General features: G+C 33.8%; 1 protein-coding gene across 2 annotated transcripts in view; it reads right to left on the bottom strand.

Moving 5' to 3' along the window:
• Window positions 1-12,347, bottom strand: part of LOC103496816 (uncharacterized) — a 42,759-nt gene extending 30,412 nt beyond the window's left edge. For both annotated transcript variants that reach the window (XM_008458819.3, XM_051085528.1), the window contains exons 1-7: window positions 11,772-12,347; window positions 11,607-11,679; window positions 11,381-11,442; window positions 9,077-9,218; window positions 7,683-7,895; window positions 7,483-7,549; window positions 6,960-7,359 (exon numbers count right to left, since the gene is read on the bottom strand). In XM_008458819.3, the coding sequence (XP_008457041.1) occupies window positions 6,960-7,359; window positions 7,483-7,549; window positions 7,683-7,895; window positions 9,077-9,218; window positions 11,381-11,442; window positions 11,607-11,679; window positions 11,772-12,037 (1,223 nt within the window). In that variant the 5' untranslated portion in view covers window positions 12,038-12,347. The remainder of the gene's footprint in view (window positions 1-6,959; window positions 7,360-7,482; window positions 7,550-7,682; window positions 7,896-9,076; window positions 9,219-11,380; window positions 11,443-11,606; window positions 11,680-11,771) is intronic.
• Between the last annotated feature and the right edge of the window lie 7,290 nt (window positions 12,348-19,637).

The following is a 19,637-nucleotide window of genomic DNA, read 5'->3' as shown; positions in this document are numbered from 1 at the left end:
TTTTCAAGTTAAAATTATCATCAATCCTTAGCAATTATCAAAGTTAAGCAAGGGCAGCTCCAAGATTTGATTATCACACCAGAAAAATGGTTTGATTATGGAAAGTACCATTTGCTATTTGAGAAATGTGACACAGCCAAGCATGGAAGACCAACAGTCATCAAAGGACTTGTAGGTTGGTTATCCACAAAAAGTTTCCCTCTTGATCTTTGGAGGAGAGACATCTTTGAAGTTATTGGAGCATACTTTGGAGGGTTAGCTAGCATTGCTATAGAGACTCTCAAACTCATCAATTGTTCGTTCAGAGGCAAGAATTCAAGTTAAGAGGAACTTGTGTGGATTTATGCCGGCAACAGTCAAATTAAGAAATGTTGTTAGAAGCAATTATTTCCTGAATTTCGGCGATTTTGATTCATTGGAAGCTTATGATCTGGTTAATAAAGATCTATATTCTAAGGATTTTTCAAATCCAATTGATTATCTTGCTTGCAGTAAATTGTCACGGATGAAGATTTAAACAATATATTGTCCTCTACCAACTAGGATTTTCTAAAACAGAATAATACTTCATGGTCAAGAAATCCATTTGAATCAATCAGGTTAACTAGAGTCTACCAATCTTGCACACTTTCCAGAGAAGGGGAAAGGCTCGCCGGAAAAAGTGGAAGTAGCCAGAATTATTTCTTCAGCAGATCTGGTATATTCAGCTGGAAAATTTGAACAGCCGGACAGCTGTAAGTAATATTCATCAAGAAGAGCAAAGGGCATCCCCAAGCAAACACACCCCTTCAGATTTGAAGAGAGAGAATATTGGTGGCCAAATCGTTAATGATCAAAAAGCATATAAATCCCCAGCGGTTTGGCTCTGTCCAATCCATTAACTCACCATTCTCTCAGACAAATACAAAAAAGTTGGTAGGTCCCACAAACCTTTTTAATGCAATTACTCCTGGCTTTTGGTATGCTAATGGGGAAGCGGAAGAGTCTGAGAACTTTTTAACAGAATTTTCCCATGTCAATAGCTGTCGTTCTCAAGCTCCTAATTCAGACTCTTCACCACCATCTCGGCAGGTTTCAACAAGCCCATAACAAAGCATTAAAATTAGAAGCAATTCCAAAATTCAGTCCAACACTCCTGAGTTCAGAAGTCTCCAACGAGTCAAAAACATTCAGAAATTATACATCGAAGGCACAACTTCTTTTCAAAATGCTTGGATAGTATTGGTTAATTCTGATTTGTTGAAAGACTGTTCTATCTTCTTATAAGAATGAAGCAAGTAATATAAAAAGTGGTGTTCAAGTAGTCTCACGATCACAAGAACCATGCTCACTGAGGTCTCAACTTACCAAGAACAACCCAAACTTGTTGGAAGCCCATTGCTCTCAACTCCTTGAACCGATTAATATAAATAGGTCAGATTCTAGTTCCCAATCTTCTCAGTTTTTCAAGCGCTCTGCCATCACCTTACCTAATTCCAAAATTAATTTTTTAGAGGAACACTGATTTTCGAACCAAGGCGTTCTATTGGGAAAAAGATTGATGTGGGAATTGACTCCCCAATCAGCGTTAGTAATGAAGATTTGGAGGATTTGATAAAGGAACAAGAATAGTCAGCTATTAAAGAGCTCACTGGCACAGATCTCATTACCCTGTTTGCTAATGAATATGATTAAAGTGGTAACCCCCCGCTTCTCTCCATTGAAGTCTTAGGACATTCCTGCCCACCTAACTTCCATTGTCAAGGATTGCAGAGTTCTTTTGGCTTAATTGAAGTTCATTATCTATCTGATTGGTTGGCTGCCCTCCAATGAAGACAATCTCTTGGAAATGAATACAAGGGGACCAAAAGACTTGAATAAGAGAATTGCCCTCAAGAAATTTCTCAAGAAGGTAAATCCAGATATGGTACTAATTCAAGAAACCAAGAAAGAGGATTTTGATGTTGTCTTTCTTTTTTTTTTTTTTTTTTGGAAATGGAGACACGTCTCTCTATTATTAATAATAATAAGAGAGATTTAACGCTCAAAGTACAAGAGAATTATACAGAGAGCAAAAGGCCTAAAACGACTACAAACAATAACTAAATCAAACTCAACAATAACAACAAGCTAATCAAAATCCTCTACACTGGAACCACAAATGAAATCTAGAAAGTAAACTAGGTACAATCTTTATTAAATCATTATGGAGCTCTAAAGATATCGGTTGGGATTTTGTGGCATCAAATGGATTATCTGGTGGAATGTTAACGTTGTGGGATCAAAGCAAAATCTCAATTGTTGAACTACAAGAGGAGAATACTCCATTTCAATTAAATGCATCTCTTTTACCAAAAAGCATTGTTGGGTGACAAACTTTTATGGCTCAAATGAATATCGGAAAAGAAGATTTGTTTGGTCTAAGCTAACTTCCCTTGCAGAGCATTTCCTGGAGGCTTGATGTATTGGAGGTGACTTTAACATAACAAGATGGGCAAATGAGAGATTCCCTTTCGGCAGGGTAATAAGAGGGATGAGGCATTTTAAGAAGTTTATTGAGACAATAAACATTATGGAGGTCCCCTTACAAAATGGAAGATACACTTGGTCAAGGGAGGAAAATTCATTTGTTAGATCCCTTCTTGACCGTTTTTTCATTAATAAAAAATAGGACGAAGAGTTTGACAATTCAAAGGCTCTTAGACAGACCCGTTCATTTTCTTATCACTTTCCTATTCTTTTGGAAACAGGGACAGTAACTTGGTGGCCTTCTCCTTTTCCTTTTTGCAACAGTTGGCTGGATATAAATGCATGTAACCTAGGAAGCATGGATACCAACACACGACACGGGAACACGCCATTTTTCAAAAAAGTAAAACACGACACGTCGGGGACACGTCAATTTTTTTGGTGAAAAAAGTTAAATATACGTCATGCATATAAACATATTGACAAATATTCCAATTAAAAACATCAAAATACAAGTTTAGAGCCATAAGACATAACAAGTTAAAGTAGAGACGGTTGGGCGACGACTGAAGAAAGGGTTGGCGGCGAGAATTTGAAGAAATCGCCATAGGCGAGAAATGCGTGAAATAAAATTTGAAAAGATAAAATTAGAAAAAAATAACCTGATAATTGTTGGGCCGAGCTAATGGGCTTTTCTAACCTTTTCTTTGTGCTTTCTTTCTAGCCATGTCGGGGTCATGTCTTGGTAGTGTTGGGGTCGTGTCCGAAATTAAAAATAAATAAATAAAAATAATCGACATGCTAGCTGGAGTGAGACATGTCAGTGTCGAAAACGTGTTCAACATTGACACTTGGTCATCCTAGGAGTGTCGGTGCGTCTTAGCCTGTAACAGAATTATTGAAGATACTTGGGGCAAAATAGTAAACAATGGGTGGTCAGGCTTTGTCCTTGGTGAGAAATCGAGAATGACAAAAACAGGTTTAAAATTGTGGCATGCAGAATTTTGTGATACTCAAAGGAGAAGAGAAAAGGGTTATTAGGGGCATTGATAAGTGGGATATCTTGGCGGAAACCATGGGGCTAAGTCTAGGGAATATGGCGATTAGAAATTCTTAAAAGGCCGAGTTAATGAGCATTTATCTTGGGGAAGAAAGAAATCAGATTCAGAAGTGCAAGTTGAATTGGTTAAGTATATTCTAGAATATCACAAGAACAAGTAACACAGTAATCCTAGCCTTTCGAGACGGCTAGACTCTCCTAAATTCCCTTTACAAGGAAATCCCTCTACAAAGTTCTTCACACCTCTCCTACTATTTATAACAAAAAGACCTAACTAACTAACTAATTACTAATAATGCCTCCACTAATAAACGTCTTCATTTTCTACAAATAATCCACTATTTTCCAATCTAGGGTCCTTATAGAATGCTACTCAAATTAAAAGACACTATTGCTTTATTTGAATGGTGCTCAGATCAGCAAGTAAATTGGGATAAATCAGCACTTTATGCTGTCAATGTGGATGAGGACTTGCAGTCTATGGCAGAAAAGTTAAGTTGTAAAGCAATCTCTTTTCGGTTTATTTACGTAGGCTTACCATTGGGGGCTACCTGAGGCCAGTGTCTCTTTGGCAACCAGTGATCGACAAAATTCACAAGAAGCTTGACAAATGGAAAAGGTTTAACCTATCCCAAGGAGGGAGAACTACTCTTTGTAATTCTATGCTTGCTAACCTTCCCACTTGTTATATGTCAAGTTTTGCAATGCCTAACAAAGTGGTATCTTCTATTGAGAGAATCATAAGGAATTTCCTTTGGGAAGGACACGCGGGGAGCAAACTAAACCATTTAGTGAAATGGGACAACGTAACCTGTTCTCAGAAAGATGGAGGTCTTGGTGTGGGCAGCCTTAAGAAAAGGAATTTGGCCCTTCTTGCAAAATGGGGTTGGCATTTTTTAAAGGAAGAGAGTTCATAGTGGAGACAAATTGTCAGAAGCATTCACGGGCAAGAAACTTTTCATTGGCACACAAGGAAAAATTGGAAAATAGTTTGAGAAGTCCTTGGATTTCCATTTCTAGAAGCTGGAGGAAAGTGGACTCATTGGCCACATGCAAGCTTGGAAATGGTTTCCACATTGCGTTTTGGACATATCAGTGGGTTGGTGATATTCCCCTTAGTATCTGCTTTCCTAAACTCTTTAGGATTGCTTTATCGCCAAATGGTTCAGTTGCAGAACATTGGGACCTCTCAATCTCCTCATGGTCTATCATCTTTCGTAGCTTGCTCAAAGATGATGAAATTTAGGAATATCAAGACTTGCTAGAGTTAATTCCCGGGAAGGCAGTTTTGAATAACCTACACAGAAGAATTTGGTCGTTGGATCCCTCGTGCAAATTTTCAGTAAAATCGTTATCCTCTCATTTCTCTCCTTCCTTGCCAATAAGCGGCTGTCTATCTAAAGCATTATGGAAGACTAACAGCCCAAGGAAGGTAAACATACTTTGCTGGATAATGATTTTAGGGGCTTTAAACTGCTCCTCTTTTATGCAGAGGAAGCTTCTGACCAGCTGTCTATGTGTACACTATGCAAAAATGAAGAGGAGGAGTTACAACAACCATCTTTTATTGTATGTATTCTGCAAACTGCTGGAGGAAATTTTTCTCAGTTTTCTGAACTGTTGGGGTGTTTGAAAATAATTTTAGTCATAACGTATAACAGTTATTACCAGGGCATATTTTGAAAAAGAAACAGCATTTGTTATGGGAAAACATGGTCAAAGCATTGCTTGCAGATTTGTTCTTTGAGAGGAATCAAAAAACATTTCATGACAAGGAAATGAGGTGATTAGATCGTTTTGAATTGGCAGCCCGTAACGCTTCAGCTTAGTGTTCCCTAAATAAAGACTTTGAAGCTTATAGCATTCAAGAGATAAGCTTAAATTGGGGATTTTTTATTTTTCCAGACTGTTAGATATTCTATTTTGATTGTAATAATCTCTTTCTATTTCTTTACTTCTTCTCGGTTGTAGTTTTGATGTCTCACTCTCTTAGGACTTGGAACGGGGTGGAGTTGGACCGTTTTAATGATTAATCTTTTGACGCTAGTTTCTTTTTGGTGGATATGATGAGGGCGCTATGGGGTGTCAACCTAGTTGAGATGTCTGAGTGCGTCTATTAATCCACAGTCTCTTCATTTGTATCCTCTTTGTATATCTATCATGTACTTTGAGTATTAGTCACGTTTTATTAATAAAATTTGAGACTTGTCTCCTCTTTAAAAAGAAAACACATGTTTGACTAATGTCTAACAGATGTTGGACGACCTACTTTGACTTTGTACAACTTGTGTCAAACATGTCTACCGCACTAATAACTGTCTAATACATGTCCATCAAGTGTTGTTGTATCCAAGTGTTTGCACATGCCAAACACAAACACGTTAGCCAACCTAAAGTGCCTATGCTAGATTAAATGTGCCATCCCTCCAACAGAAGACCCTACTTCTCCTCTTACCCCTCTCATCATGATGACTTGTCGAATCTAATGCTAGCCTAAGTAGTGTGAATCATGGTGTAACCTATGGATAATTTTTGCAAAGATGTTGCATGTGAAGAATCCTTCTCTAAAACATTCGAGCTTTTAATTTAGGAAAGGGGAAGTGATCGGTAAATTATTCTTACTCCTTCCCCAATACCTTCCAAATTTGCAACTTTTTTGCGAACTGTAGTCGTGAGGTGCACGAAATTTCTCAAGCAAATTTCAAACAGTTCAGTATAACAGCTTCTTAGGCTGTGATGTTTCTTGCCTTTTAACAAGAGCTTTGGGTTATCTTCATAAAATATGGATCCTTCAATGGTTCCTGGCATTTAGTTGAAGTTCTTGGCTTTGGTCAGCTTGCCCTTCTAGATCTTTTATCATTTTTGTAGGAAAAGAAAAAGAGGAGGGAATATGACTTACCTAAATCTTTTATCATTTTTTTCCTGTTAATGTTAAAAAATGGCTTGAAGGTTGGGAGATTGTCAGAATCTATATATCTAGTCTTGAAAAGTTTTCTGATGTTTGTTGAAACAAAATAACTTGTGGTCGATTTTGGATGTTATATTTTTGGTTGGTGATCGATGCTTGATTTTCTTTGGAAGGTTAGTCGCTATCCATTTTCAGTGTTTGGGGGAAACCTTACTCATCACTTCAGCATTTGTTCACAAGCTCCCTACGTCTTCCGGGTATTGATATTAGCAAAGTTCTTCATTCTTCAAATTTTGATGTATCTTCATGGCTAATCCTTTTATGGTTGTATTTGCTATTTACTTTTTCTTTTTTCCTCCCTTTAGGAGTTTGTAACCCTAGAACATTGATTTCTTTTCAAATATCAGTGGGAAGTTGTTTCTTGTTAAAACGAAATACACGAAGTCAAATGACATTTTTAATTATAGCTGACCTAACAATAAGTAAAACCACAATATTAGAACCTTAAACCAGAGATATGTGAGATTGATTTTGCATATTTACCTCCTTATCAGTACACCACATAGGTGTACTACACGGTCTCCAGGCAGAAGAGAATTTAACACACCACCTACTGCACTGGATATGTTTTTCTTCATCTGCTCTAGTGACATCCCACTTTCATCCACCACTCGACCTGTAACACTAGGTTTGTATTCCTTACATTCAAGAGTATTCTTTACCATTACCATACATTGTATCAAGAATTGCTCGAAGGACAACACATAAGGTTCAGGGTCTGTTATTTTATTTAAGCAGAAATTGATGACAGGCGGAAGAACGGACTTGTCACCAAATGAATACGGATGCCTCGCTTGTAATGCAATCAAAACTTTCATCAATTTAATGCAAGCTCTCTTTATGAAGTCCCAAAATTTTGAATTTCTCTCTTGAAATGAAGAATCTACACATGAAGTTGCAGCGACCAATTCAACATTATGTCTCAGTTAGACAAAAATCTAAACGGGCTTCAAAAAAAACATGCAGAACATGAAACTAGAGCAATTACACGGAAGAAGATACTCACAGAAAGGAAGAAATGACTGGAGAACATTCAAAATTGCAGGAGAAACTTCCTTGATTGGCTTGACTTCCTACAAGATTTTTTTTAAGAAACAATTTCGATGATTGATGAAATAATCATCGACTTACAACAAGATAGCAATAATCATTTTAACTTAAGCACAACTGCAATGAAATAAAAAGAGGGGGAAAAATATGACTTACCTGGACTGATTTTGCATCACTTGGAAATCCTGAAACTATTAATTGGCGTATTATCTTTAAACAGAACAACCATCTCTCACAAATTAAATAAAGTTCCTCCTGATTCAACTCATTTGGGTTATAGCTCCCTGAAAAAGTAGAAAACCCAGGTAATATCTTCTGCACATCACTCTGCCAAAGGTGCCAGCCAAAATCGAAGAAATGCAATGATATCTGCCAAATTCAAAGAGTGAGGCATAACTTCACTTCATGAGAAAAATGTAAAAAGTAACTTTCAAATTCTATAGCATACAATGGTTAGAATAAGAATAAGTTAATAGATATGATTAAACTAATAGTAGATATAAGAACAAATCGAAGTGAACCACTTGATGCTTATGGACTAGATAAGACAACCCCCCTCCCTCCCTCCCCCACCACCACCACCAAAAGCCCCCACCAACTGTAGGTCAACCCTTCGACACACCATCTACCTCTCAACGACTTTCGACCAACTCCAAATAAAAGGCAGCTCATTTAGACTCAACCAGGATAACTATGCCCGATTTATTTTTCCTCGTTTCAAGGAATTATCTCAACAGCATGGTCCCAAACTTGTTACCCCGTTGATATTAGTAAAGTTGTAATATTGAAAATATTTTAGACTTATTTCTCTTATTACTTAGGTTACTGTTGTATAGTTGTTTATACATATCTTTAGTGAATGAAATAGATTTTAGACCTGGTTGTTCTTCTAATCTTAAGTTTTCACATAATATCAGAACATTGGGTGTTTTTCTACCAGAATTAGGGTTTAGAACCCTTTGCTTCCATGTTGGGTATGTGAATTGTGAACTTGTCCACTCTGAACTAACCCTGCTGCCATTAGTGTCTATTTCCACCAACATTGCAAGCTTGTTTTTTTTTTCTTTGTGTCACTGTCTATCCCATAAGAGAGCCCAATTACCAATCAGCCTAACCCTAAAATCAAGTCAGCATCTTACCAAGGTGTGCAGCTCACACATGGCACAAGTCAATGTTTTTGTTTCCACACATGAGTGCAAATATTTTGAATCAACTCGATTAAAGTCTTCCTCGTGGTGTTCTCTTTCCAAATGCATCAAAGGGTTTTCCATTGGAGATATTAATCATAGTTGGGACAGCTTTATAGTTCCTTTTTAAGTAGACTTTTCTAGGTGTTTTGTTTACTTTATGTTCATTGATGTTGTTACTTTTTGTTTCATTTGTATCTAGGAGCATAAGTCACTTTTTGTTCTCTTAATGTGTGGTATTCTTTTCCCAGAAAAAAAATGAAGCGTCTTCACAAAAAGAACCTTTTGGTACTGCCTACAAGATTCCTTAAATGGTTATTAACTAATAGAGTTTATGTGGAGAGAGAGAGTGTGTGTTGCTACCTCTGCAAAGTTTCTTTGGTCTGAAATAAGTCGTTTGCTAGACAATTCTTTCAGAACTCGAAATAAAACCATAAGAATTCGGTGGCTTAAAAGAACATCTGCACATTGAAGTTGTTGTATCAACACAGCGAAGAGATCTGGCCTGTGTTATTCATAACAGTATGCAAGTTAGCATGAAAGATTGTATTTCATCGTATACACAAAAGAACAGTTAGATTAGAGACAATGAAGATCAAAAAGACAATAGAACTTTTGTTTTTCTCTTGCAAGAAGCATGGTTTCAATAAAACTAGATTATTGGTACTTGTAGCAAAAAAAAATATAATGTCACACTGAATTATGATCCTTTGACTTTTTTATTATCTTTTAAGTAACCTTTGAATGGTAAACGTAAGCCTTTTTCTAGTGCTTTTTGGAAGCCCGTTAATGAGAACAGATGCCTCAACAGCTGGAGTGGTACTTATACATCCAAAGGTAGCTTACATTGATCCAAATCACTCTAAGCAATCTTCCTACGTATTACCTATCTCTTTCTAAGATCTCATCCAAGACTGTTGATCGGATGGAAAAACTTTACCAGAACTTTCTGCAGAGTGGACACAATGACAGAAGAGGTGTTCGCTCAATTAGATGCAGAAAATTCAACAACCAATAAGTTGGGGGGGGGGGGGGGGGGGGGGGGGGGGGGGGGGGGGCGTTTGACTGACCTGAAGAAACCAAACAAAGACCTATTGCCGAAATGGTTTTGAAGATATCAATTAGAAAGAGATGCTCTTTGGAGGCATCTCATTGATGCTAAATATGGATCACCATTTCAACCCAGAGCAGCCTCTTCAAAAAATCAAAAGGTGCATGAACTTACATAGCTAAATTGAGTATGGTGATAATACCTCGTTCTAAAATGACTATTGCATTGGAACCCTGCCTCTCAAGATTGCTTTTCCTAGGCTATATGCCCTATCCGGGCAAAAGGAGGCCTCTATTGCTTGCTGTTGAAACTTTGCTTATCAAGCATGGGACCTTGGGTTGAGACGACACCTAAAAAAGGCTGAGATTGAAGAATAGACTATTAAGTCCTCTATACTACAACTACTGGCTAGGCCCTTGGTGGACGAGCAATGTAATTGGAATCTAGATAAGTCCAGTCAATTTTTTTCGAAATCAATCATGAATATTTTGGAAGCTTTCGAGGCTTATGGGAGAGAAGAGGCAGCTCTCAAATTCTACTACTGTTCTTGTTGTATCTTTTGTTCTTTGTTCTTATCCTCATTGTGTTCTTAATTCACTTTGAATGTGGAGATTATATTGAATCATCTGGACATTCCTCTTCAATTGAATATCAACATCAAAAATGCAAGTTACGCAACCTTCTTCACACTTAGCTGAAATAATCCTTTCATCAAGGCTCCTCTTCAACAGGACTCCTTTTTTCTCGGATTTGGGCCTCACAAACTGAACCAAAACAAACATACAATTATAGCAAGTCATATTGTGGAGAGTCCATTAGGCACCTATGAATATGGCCTATTGGTTTCTTGTGAATACGCCAAGACATTTTGGGGGAAATTCATATCATGCTTCAATTATGGGCTATTAACAAATATAGCAAAATATCACATGTGTCTATTATGATACATGATAGACCTGATAGTAGTCTACTTTGGTTTATCATGGTCTATCACAAATTGACCGTGATATTTTGTTATATTTGTAAAACTTTTCAAAAGTTTTGTCATTTAAAATTTCCCTTCAATTATCATATGATCTTCCCAAATGACCCTCTCATTTTATTCAATATGCTCCTTATTGGTCATATGTTCAAAGATAAGGAAGCTATCTCAGGGAACTTCATCATCATATCTTTGGACAGAGAGAGGAATTTCACCCACTTATTTGATTACCTTTTGTATACCTTTTGGGAAAAAGATGCTCGCTAGAGGACTTTGATTAAAGTTAAATTGGTCCTGCTATTATGACTTAATGGCTTCTGATTTGCATGCAGTGTGCTAGAGATTTCCAAGCTCCTTTCTTACTCAACCCTCTTACCTTTTCTTTCTTTCCTAGGCGACCAATACAAAATAAAACAAAACCAAGCCAAGATGTTTCTTGTACATTTTGTTGGCAAACACTACAATAGCCTAATCCCCATGCATCTTTTTATCATCAAAATTTTTAACTATGACAATGCGATTAGCTACATGAATCAAATAAAATGCGTTGAAGATATAAATTTCAAATATAATAACAAAGCAGTTAGATGATCATTCAGCCACCCATCAGTAACATTATAGAGATAAATAATACCATTCCTTGGGATAATCAATGCGGGCCATTTTAGAAATGATGACTGCCAAAATTGCTGCTATCTGTTGAGGGGCAAACATAGATAACCCATAGAACAATAAAATACTTAGCGCACAGAAATGCAAAGAAAAAACATGTCAAGGAAGCACTTTCAGTTTATGCATTGTTCTTTACTTTTCTTCACCTTAAGCGAGAGACAAACAGGAGGGTGAAGAATAACTCGTACCTTGTAATCTGGTTCTCTCAAGTGGGACAAGAGCTTCTTCCTGATATGTGCCTTCTCATCATTGTTAATTCCACTGAAACTCGTAAACTAACACCATAAGAATGGGAAGATGCAAAAGTAGTCAGAAACAAAAGAAAACACAAAAAAAGGACTGGATGGGAGGACCAGATATTCGGGATTGTGCGTCTAGTATTACTCCTCCAATATCGATTAATACTGTTCTTCAAATAAACGGATGCCATGAGACGAATATCGGCCTGAGAAACTAAATCCGGCGAAGTGATCAGTTCCAAGAGACACGAGCAAAACCCAGACCGACTATCAGTCTCAGATAGCGCCTTCTCTGCCTGTTTACGAACACCCTCATCGCCACTCATTGAATTCATTAGCAGCGTGTACATCGCCGCCATATCTGAGCTTGACATTCCCATTTTCAGATTAAGCCTGAACTCTGACCTTATTGCTCAAGAAAAATGTTGTCCCATATGAAGAGTTCCTCTATCAAAATTTCGGTCTCCGATGAAACTTCGCTACTGTAATAGAATGAGCTAGCAAATGCCAGCCATCGAAAGTATGAACTGAAATGAAGCTTCGTCTTCTTTCTTGATTTTGTTCTCCTCCGATGGCGATAATTGGTCGCGTTTAAGGGTTTTGTGAAAAAATTAATGTGAGATTCTATGAGTACAATACCCCTTCTCCAAATCTTCCTTCAAAACTGACTTTTTTTTTTCTTTTTTGACATAATTGTTGGGGGTTTAATCTTGCTTTGTGTTTGTAAATCTTTTTATTATATTTACGTGGAGAAATGAGATAAACATTGAACCATTTAAATATTATAATTGTGTTTTTACGAGCTATGTTTGAATTGATTAATAGTTATTTGTACCTCATTTCTAACCATTGTTCACAATTTTACTTCTCTTATCAAATCAACAATTAAGCAATACAAAAACATACAAAGATCGACACGGATATATACATAGTTTAAACGTGTTATCTACGTCCACTTGGTAGATGAAGAAAATTTTTATTAGATAGAATTTTTCAAAATACAATACGGTGACATTAAGTTAGAAAATTTATATATTATACTTTCCTAAATATGTTAGATTGTTTGCAACACCACATACAAAATTCAAGATATTCCAACAACTTTATTCCGTTCAAATATTATAATTGTGTTTTTTTCCTTAGATAATTTCAATATAATGAAACGCACCCCACAATCTAAGTTCAAGCATAATCAAAATACAAACACAGCCAAGGGAATTAAGAGAATAACACTAACAAACAAAAATGCAAACTAAGTAAATAGAAAAAGCACACAATATTTAAAGAAAAATGTCTCCTTGAGAAAAACAACCAGCTTGAATTTCAAACAATTGGTCTTAAAGCTTTTCGTGTGCACGAGATATCGAAGGAAAGACTAAAAGAAATGTCGGATGAAGATTTGAAGACCTTAATGAAAAGGCAATAAAAGTTATCAAAATGTGTATGTCAATTAATATAGATAGTTTTGCATTCAATAAACCTAACGCAATGAAGTTGATGGGAGCACTTTCGAATAAGTTAATAAACAATCAACTTATAATTAAACCTCTCTCCTTACATAAATATTTCAATTGAGGATGTTTTTGTTAATTTCTATATTTAATAAAGTTAACCACTTTGATTAGCCAATAAAAGCTTGTTAAGATAGAGTTTACAAATGAAGCGTATGTTATATAGTTATTATGTCTTTATCTAATTGTTGGAAAACAACGATGACAAGAATGCATTACTCGATTAGGAATAAGAACTTGTGATTTGGTTATAGCCGAGAAAATTTGTTAAAAGTGGGGGAACTAAATTTTCTTGAATTTCTTGTAACAACTAAAAATACAAATGATCAAAAAATGTTAATAACCATATCGTTGTCAAAACATGACCACGATAAAATCTTCCATCGAACTGGTAATTTCTCCTCAAAATCTTTTGATGAAAAAAAATTGAGATAATTTTATAGGGGAGAATCTCTCCACAGTTGTAGAGATTATGAAGTAGTGTCCTATAAGGGCCTTCTAAGTGCCATGTTTATAAAACTCTAATTTTTACTTATGACCCTATTAGGATAACACATCTACGTGTATAATGAATATCAAGTAATATCCAATGTAAAAAGATATTTACCTATTTAAAATATCATATTAAAAGGATTTAAAATATAATTTGAAAATGCCCCTATGTAAATCATACTTAAATATTTCTTTATTATTTCGTTATTTATTTCATTCGATTTTCATTCAAATAAATTAATTCTAAGTTAAAATTTGAATCTCATCGAAATAAATTTTACACTTCATCACATAATGAATTGTATCAAATAGGATCAATATTTTCTTTCATAAATTCTCTCTTTTTTTTTTTTATTTCAACCTATTTGATCATGGTTCATGTTGATCTAGTAAGGGGACCTTAAAATTATAAGTTTCAATGATCCGAGATTAATTAATTAAATTAGCCTCTAATCATTAACAACAGGACAAACTATTATATATTCATAGTTGAATTCTTATACACTGGAGGACAAGTTGGGTCCATATATATAAAAAATATATATATTAACAAGTTAATTTTTCACTAGTTGTTCATAATTACAGTGGGATCAAATATTCAATTTACCCTTGTAATTACCTTCTTTTTTTTTCTTAAGTATCATTGATTCCTTTAATGAACAATTTATTTATGATCAAACCATCAACTAAGTCCCTCTTAAGCCAGTAGGAGGTTAAGGTCCCTTATTCAAGAATTGAAATCAACACTCAAGTGAACTACTCATTTACTTACCTATACAGAAATGACTGAGCTTCATATTGCGAAGTTGTGTTCCAACTCTACATTTAGTTAATCCCATAAAATAATAAACTTATTGAGTCGACAACATGAGTCATCACTCTTACCATGCAAATCAAAGGACAAGACTGTAACGCTTCCAAAATTAAGATAATCAAAATTATCTTAATTTTGTTTAATTAGATTTAATTTATTGGACTTTATTTTGAATTTATTCAATGAGAATTATTTGATTTTTGTGGGAATTGAAATTAATTAAATATTTGTTTGATGAATATTTAATTAATTAGTTGTTTTGGCATGCTGTTTGTTGATATTTTGATTAAATGGTAGGGTAAGAGAATTAAGTAAACTTGTGTATTTTTAGTATCGTTGAATTTGAATTAAATTAAATAATTATAGATGTTATTTAATTAAATTATAGAGTGGAAAGTTTGTTACAGATTTGATAATTATATGTATATGTGGAATATATATATATAATTATATATATATATAATTATATATATATATAATTATTATGTTAAAGGAAAAGACAATGGGAAACTATTGTAAATGTAACAAAACACCAAACTATTTACGACCCATGTAACAAAGCCCATAAAATTAGTCATTTTTTAAATATTACAGGTTTGCCCTTCCATATTTCTTTCTTCTGCGATTCGTCTTCCTCCTCTATTTCGTCTTCTCCGTTTTCCCCTGCAATTTCGTCTTTCTTCTTTTTTTTTTCTGCGATTTCTTTCCATCATCTTTCTTATTTTTCAATTCTTTATTTACGTCATTTTATCTTTCAATCGTTTTTCTTCTTTTCCTCTTTTTTTTTCGCTTCGATTTTTTTCCATCGCCTTTCTACTTTTCCTTTTTTTTTTACGCGTTTGCATTTGAGTAACCAAATCTAAATGACTTTGTATAAGAACTGTGTAAAAAAAATAGCAAAATCTAATGCGTATAAGATTGTGTACAAAAAAAATAGCAAAATCTAGAAGATTCTGTATCTAATCTTGAAAAAAAATCATTTAGATTAGAGTAGCCAAATTTAAATGATCGTGTAAAAAAAGTAAACGATTTTGTAAAAAAAAACCAAAAGATTGTGTATAAAGAATCTTGAAAAAAAAAATCATTTAGATTGGAGTAGCCAAATGTAAACGGTCGTTTAAAAAAAGTAAACGATCGTGTAAAAAAAATAAAAGATCATGTATAAAAAATAAAAGATCGTGTATAAAAAATCTTGAAAAAAAAATCATTTGGATTGGAGTAGTCAAATGTAAACGATCGTGTAAAAAGAAAGTAAACGATCATGTAAAAGAAGTAAACGATCGTGTAAAAAGAATCTAAACGGTCCCGTACCAAAATAATTAAAAAAATCTAGTACCAAATTTTTTAAAAAATCATTTAGATTTGGGAACGATCGTGTAACAAAATTAAACAATGGAATTGAAAAACCCATATCTAAACGATCGCGTATAAATTGTAGTCATTTCTAAATGATCGCGTATAAATTGTAGCCATTATCTAAACGATCGTGTATAAATTGTAGTCATATCTAAACGATCAATAACCAAATCTAAGTGATCACAAATATATTAGACGCGTGATGTTGACCGCGTGGTTGACGGGATATTTTTGGTATTTTACACAGTGGACCTCTAGGCTTTTTCTATTTTCGGAATTGTTTTATAGAGTGTAAATATTTTGCTGCTTTTTTATAATTTTGAAAAGACCTCAGAGATAATTATATTTGTTGAAATATAATTATTTAAGGAAAAGATAATTGTATTGTGGAGAAAAGATATTTATTAAGGGAGAAAAAGAAAAATATAATTATTTGTAAAATGATAATTATTTTGTAGAAAGATAAAAAAATAATTAATTATTTTGGAAAAGATAAAAAATAATTAATTATTTTGGAGAAAGATAAATAATAATTAATTATTGTGGAAGATAATTAATTATTTTGGAGAAAGATAAATATTGATTATAGAGATAAGTTGTTATGATTTGGTAAATAAGGAAAGAGAAGGAATTGGATTTATTTAAAAGGAAAATTGATAATTATATATTGAAATATAATTATTAGGAAAAGAAATGTAACATACCAAATCTTTAAGAAGTTTTTATTAATTATGTTAAATTATTTGGGTGTTATATTAAGGATTGGAGCCAAAATTTAATGGTTGGGTTAAGATAATTCATGTCGGAAAGAAATTACAGAAGAGAAAAATAAGGAAGACAGATTAAACGACGTAAACAAAGAATTGAAAAATAAGAAAGATGATGGAAAGAATTCGTAGAAAAAAAACAGAAGAGGAAAGAAGAAAGACAATGAAAGAAATTGCAGTAGAAAGATGAAAGAAGTTGCAAGAGAAAGACGATTTCATCGCGAGGAAGAGAAGAAAGATAGGAGGGCAAACCTGGAATATTTAAAAAGTGGCTAACTTTATTGGCCTTGTTACACGGGTCGTAAATAGTTTGGTATTTTGTTACATTTACGAAAGTTTTCTTAAATATTATTGTTATTATTTGGGGTTTATAAATAACATTGGAATGCTTGAGTAGAAAAGAAAAGGAAAAAGAAAAGGTTCTTCATCTTTTTCACTAAGATAACTCTCCGTTGTCGCCACCTCAACAATTTTAGCTATGATTGGGTCCTTTGACAAAACTTAGATTTAAAGTGATGAATTTTTCCATCAAGGATAAGAGAATTTTTTTTCAACTTATCACTAACCTTGGTAAGCTAATGAAATTAAATTAATATTTTGTAAATTTAATTTTAGGTCTATTTGGGGCTTCTTTAAAGGTTCAATTGGCTAATTTTTGAAGATGTAAATTGTGGATTTTTCCCAATCAAGGTTAAATTGGTTTCAACCCCATTTTTTTTAAGTTATTTAATTTGGAAAAATTATTTGATGATAGCCCATTGCTAATTTCATTAATTAAGATACTGAAATTTCTTTATATAATTAGGATTAAATGAATTGGAGATTTTTTACTGTCAGCCAGAGAGTACTTTGTTTGGCTAAAATCTCCAGGTAAGAGATTCTCCTACTAGACTTTTGAACTGAAGTTAAGAGCTTGAATGTAATTTTCCATTATGCATTAATGTAGCTAAGATGCATAATGTGTTGATGTGGATGATTGATATTATGTTTATGACTGGTAGAATTAATCATGATATATTAATCACATGATTAAGGACGTTATAATTAATATTCATGTCATATATATGATGTTTAGATATGCTACATGCTATGAATAGGAAGATGCATAATGTGTTGATGTTGATGATTGATGATGATGACTGATATTATGTTTATGACTCGTAGTATGTCGATGATGATGATTGATTTACATTGATGATGACACATTATATATTAATCACATGATTAACGACGTTATGATTAATATTCATGCCATGTTTATGATTTTTATGATATGCTACATGATATGGATAGGCATTCTATTAACTTTGTCTATTAGAGTCGTACCCATATGGGTGTCCCTCAGGATCACCACTTTTTTACGACAATGTGGTTCGACAGGATCATCAGTCTTATGAGATGTTATATATATGAGTGATCCGACGGGGTCACTTACAGTCCGATTGTCCTAAGTGTTCCTTTGGGTTCACTGAAGACCAATTTGTCCTAGGTGTTCTTTCGAGTTCACCGAAGACCAGATGTATTCCTATGGGATCACTAGATTGCATGTGTTCGGAAACGCACCAGTTTAGGGGTACTTTCATAGCGGAACTCTAATAGGAAGTTAACAGACACATAGCGAGACTAGTAGTAGGTCCCTTACTGAGTATATGTTTATACTCACTCTTTCTATGTTTAACATTTCAGGCAAAGGTAAAGGTAGAGGAAAGTTGTCAAGTGACATAGAAGGATCCGTGACATGTCATATGGGGCCTCAATTTTGCTTCCGCGTCTATGTATCAGTGTTTCAGTATTATGTTTTTAATGAAAATTTATTTTTCATCTTTTCAAAAAAGTGTTTTTTGTTATTGTTTCTTTTTAGTAATGACATCAACTTAGTATAAAGAGTTGGGTCATTACAAAGACTTCGCAGATGGAAGTTCATTACTCACTCAAGATTAAGATTAATCACACATGATTATCCTATGAAATATTAATCTCATCAAATAAAGGATTTACAAAGAGAGATTAATTATTTTGCGATCTTATATAAACTCTTGGTATAAGATACCCCCACTCACATGTCTCCACATAAATGGTTTAGTTCAGACAATTTGTAAAATATTATTATAAAGTGAGTCGTATCCATAGTACCACCAAGATAAGACACTCACCTTATCCATATACTAAAGACCTTAAGTTTTTTTTTTTTTTTTGAACATGATTCACTTGTATGTCGACTAAATATTGTTCAAGACTTTGTGTAATAATCTTGAATTTTCTAGTTTATTGGATAATGTTATACAAAAGACATAATAACACAAAATAAAAAATAAAAAGAAAACCTCTTATTTTATTACTAATAATAAATAGTTTATTTACAGAATTATGAGTTTTAGGACATAAACTCTAACAAGAAAGATTTACAAATAATAAGTTGTAGCTTTAGTTTAGTTTTAGTTGTAAATAAAGGATAAAACAAGAAAATTTTTGTAAAAGATAGACCGAGTAGCAGCTAGAGAAAATTGAGTAATTGGAATAAGATTATAGAGTATTTTTACTATCATAAGAAAGGCTACTTAATAAGTTAATATATAGAAAACTGGATGAGGATAAAAAAAAAAAAAAAAAACAAAGAGGTTAATATAGTTTAAACTAATGATGTCCATGCATGAGTTGAGGGTACCCTAGAGAATGGCAATCACTCATGTGAATGGACTATTGATGGTGTTACTTTTGTAGACATAACTTCACATAAAAGTTTGTTTGCTCGATATAGTAAAGATAGAGAATGGTAGAGTTTCCATGATCGTTGGGATTGAGGATATTAATATGATGACAAAGCATGGAGAAAAGTTAATAATGTTGATGGCACTCTTTTTTGGTATCGTTAAAGTTGAAAATGACCCCTCAAAAGAATTTATAATTACCAAAACCTACTACTATTTCTACAAAAACATAGTAAGAGTGATAAGTCCAAATCAATCCACTGAAATTGATTATGAATATCTTTTTGCTATTTAAACATTTTTTCAATTTTATTTACAGAACCCTACTTTAA

Source organism: Cucumis melo, chromosome 6 (genome assembly GCF_025177605.1).
Source record: "Cucumis melo cultivar AY chromosome 6, USDA_Cmelo_AY_1.0, whole genome shotgun sequence".
Lineage (NCBI taxonomy): Eukaryota > Viridiplantae > Streptophyta > Magnoliopsida > Cucurbitales > Cucurbitaceae > Cucumis > Cucumis melo.
Note: the sequence above shows the minus strand (reverse complement) of the source record. Positions and strands in the feature narration are given on the sequence as shown.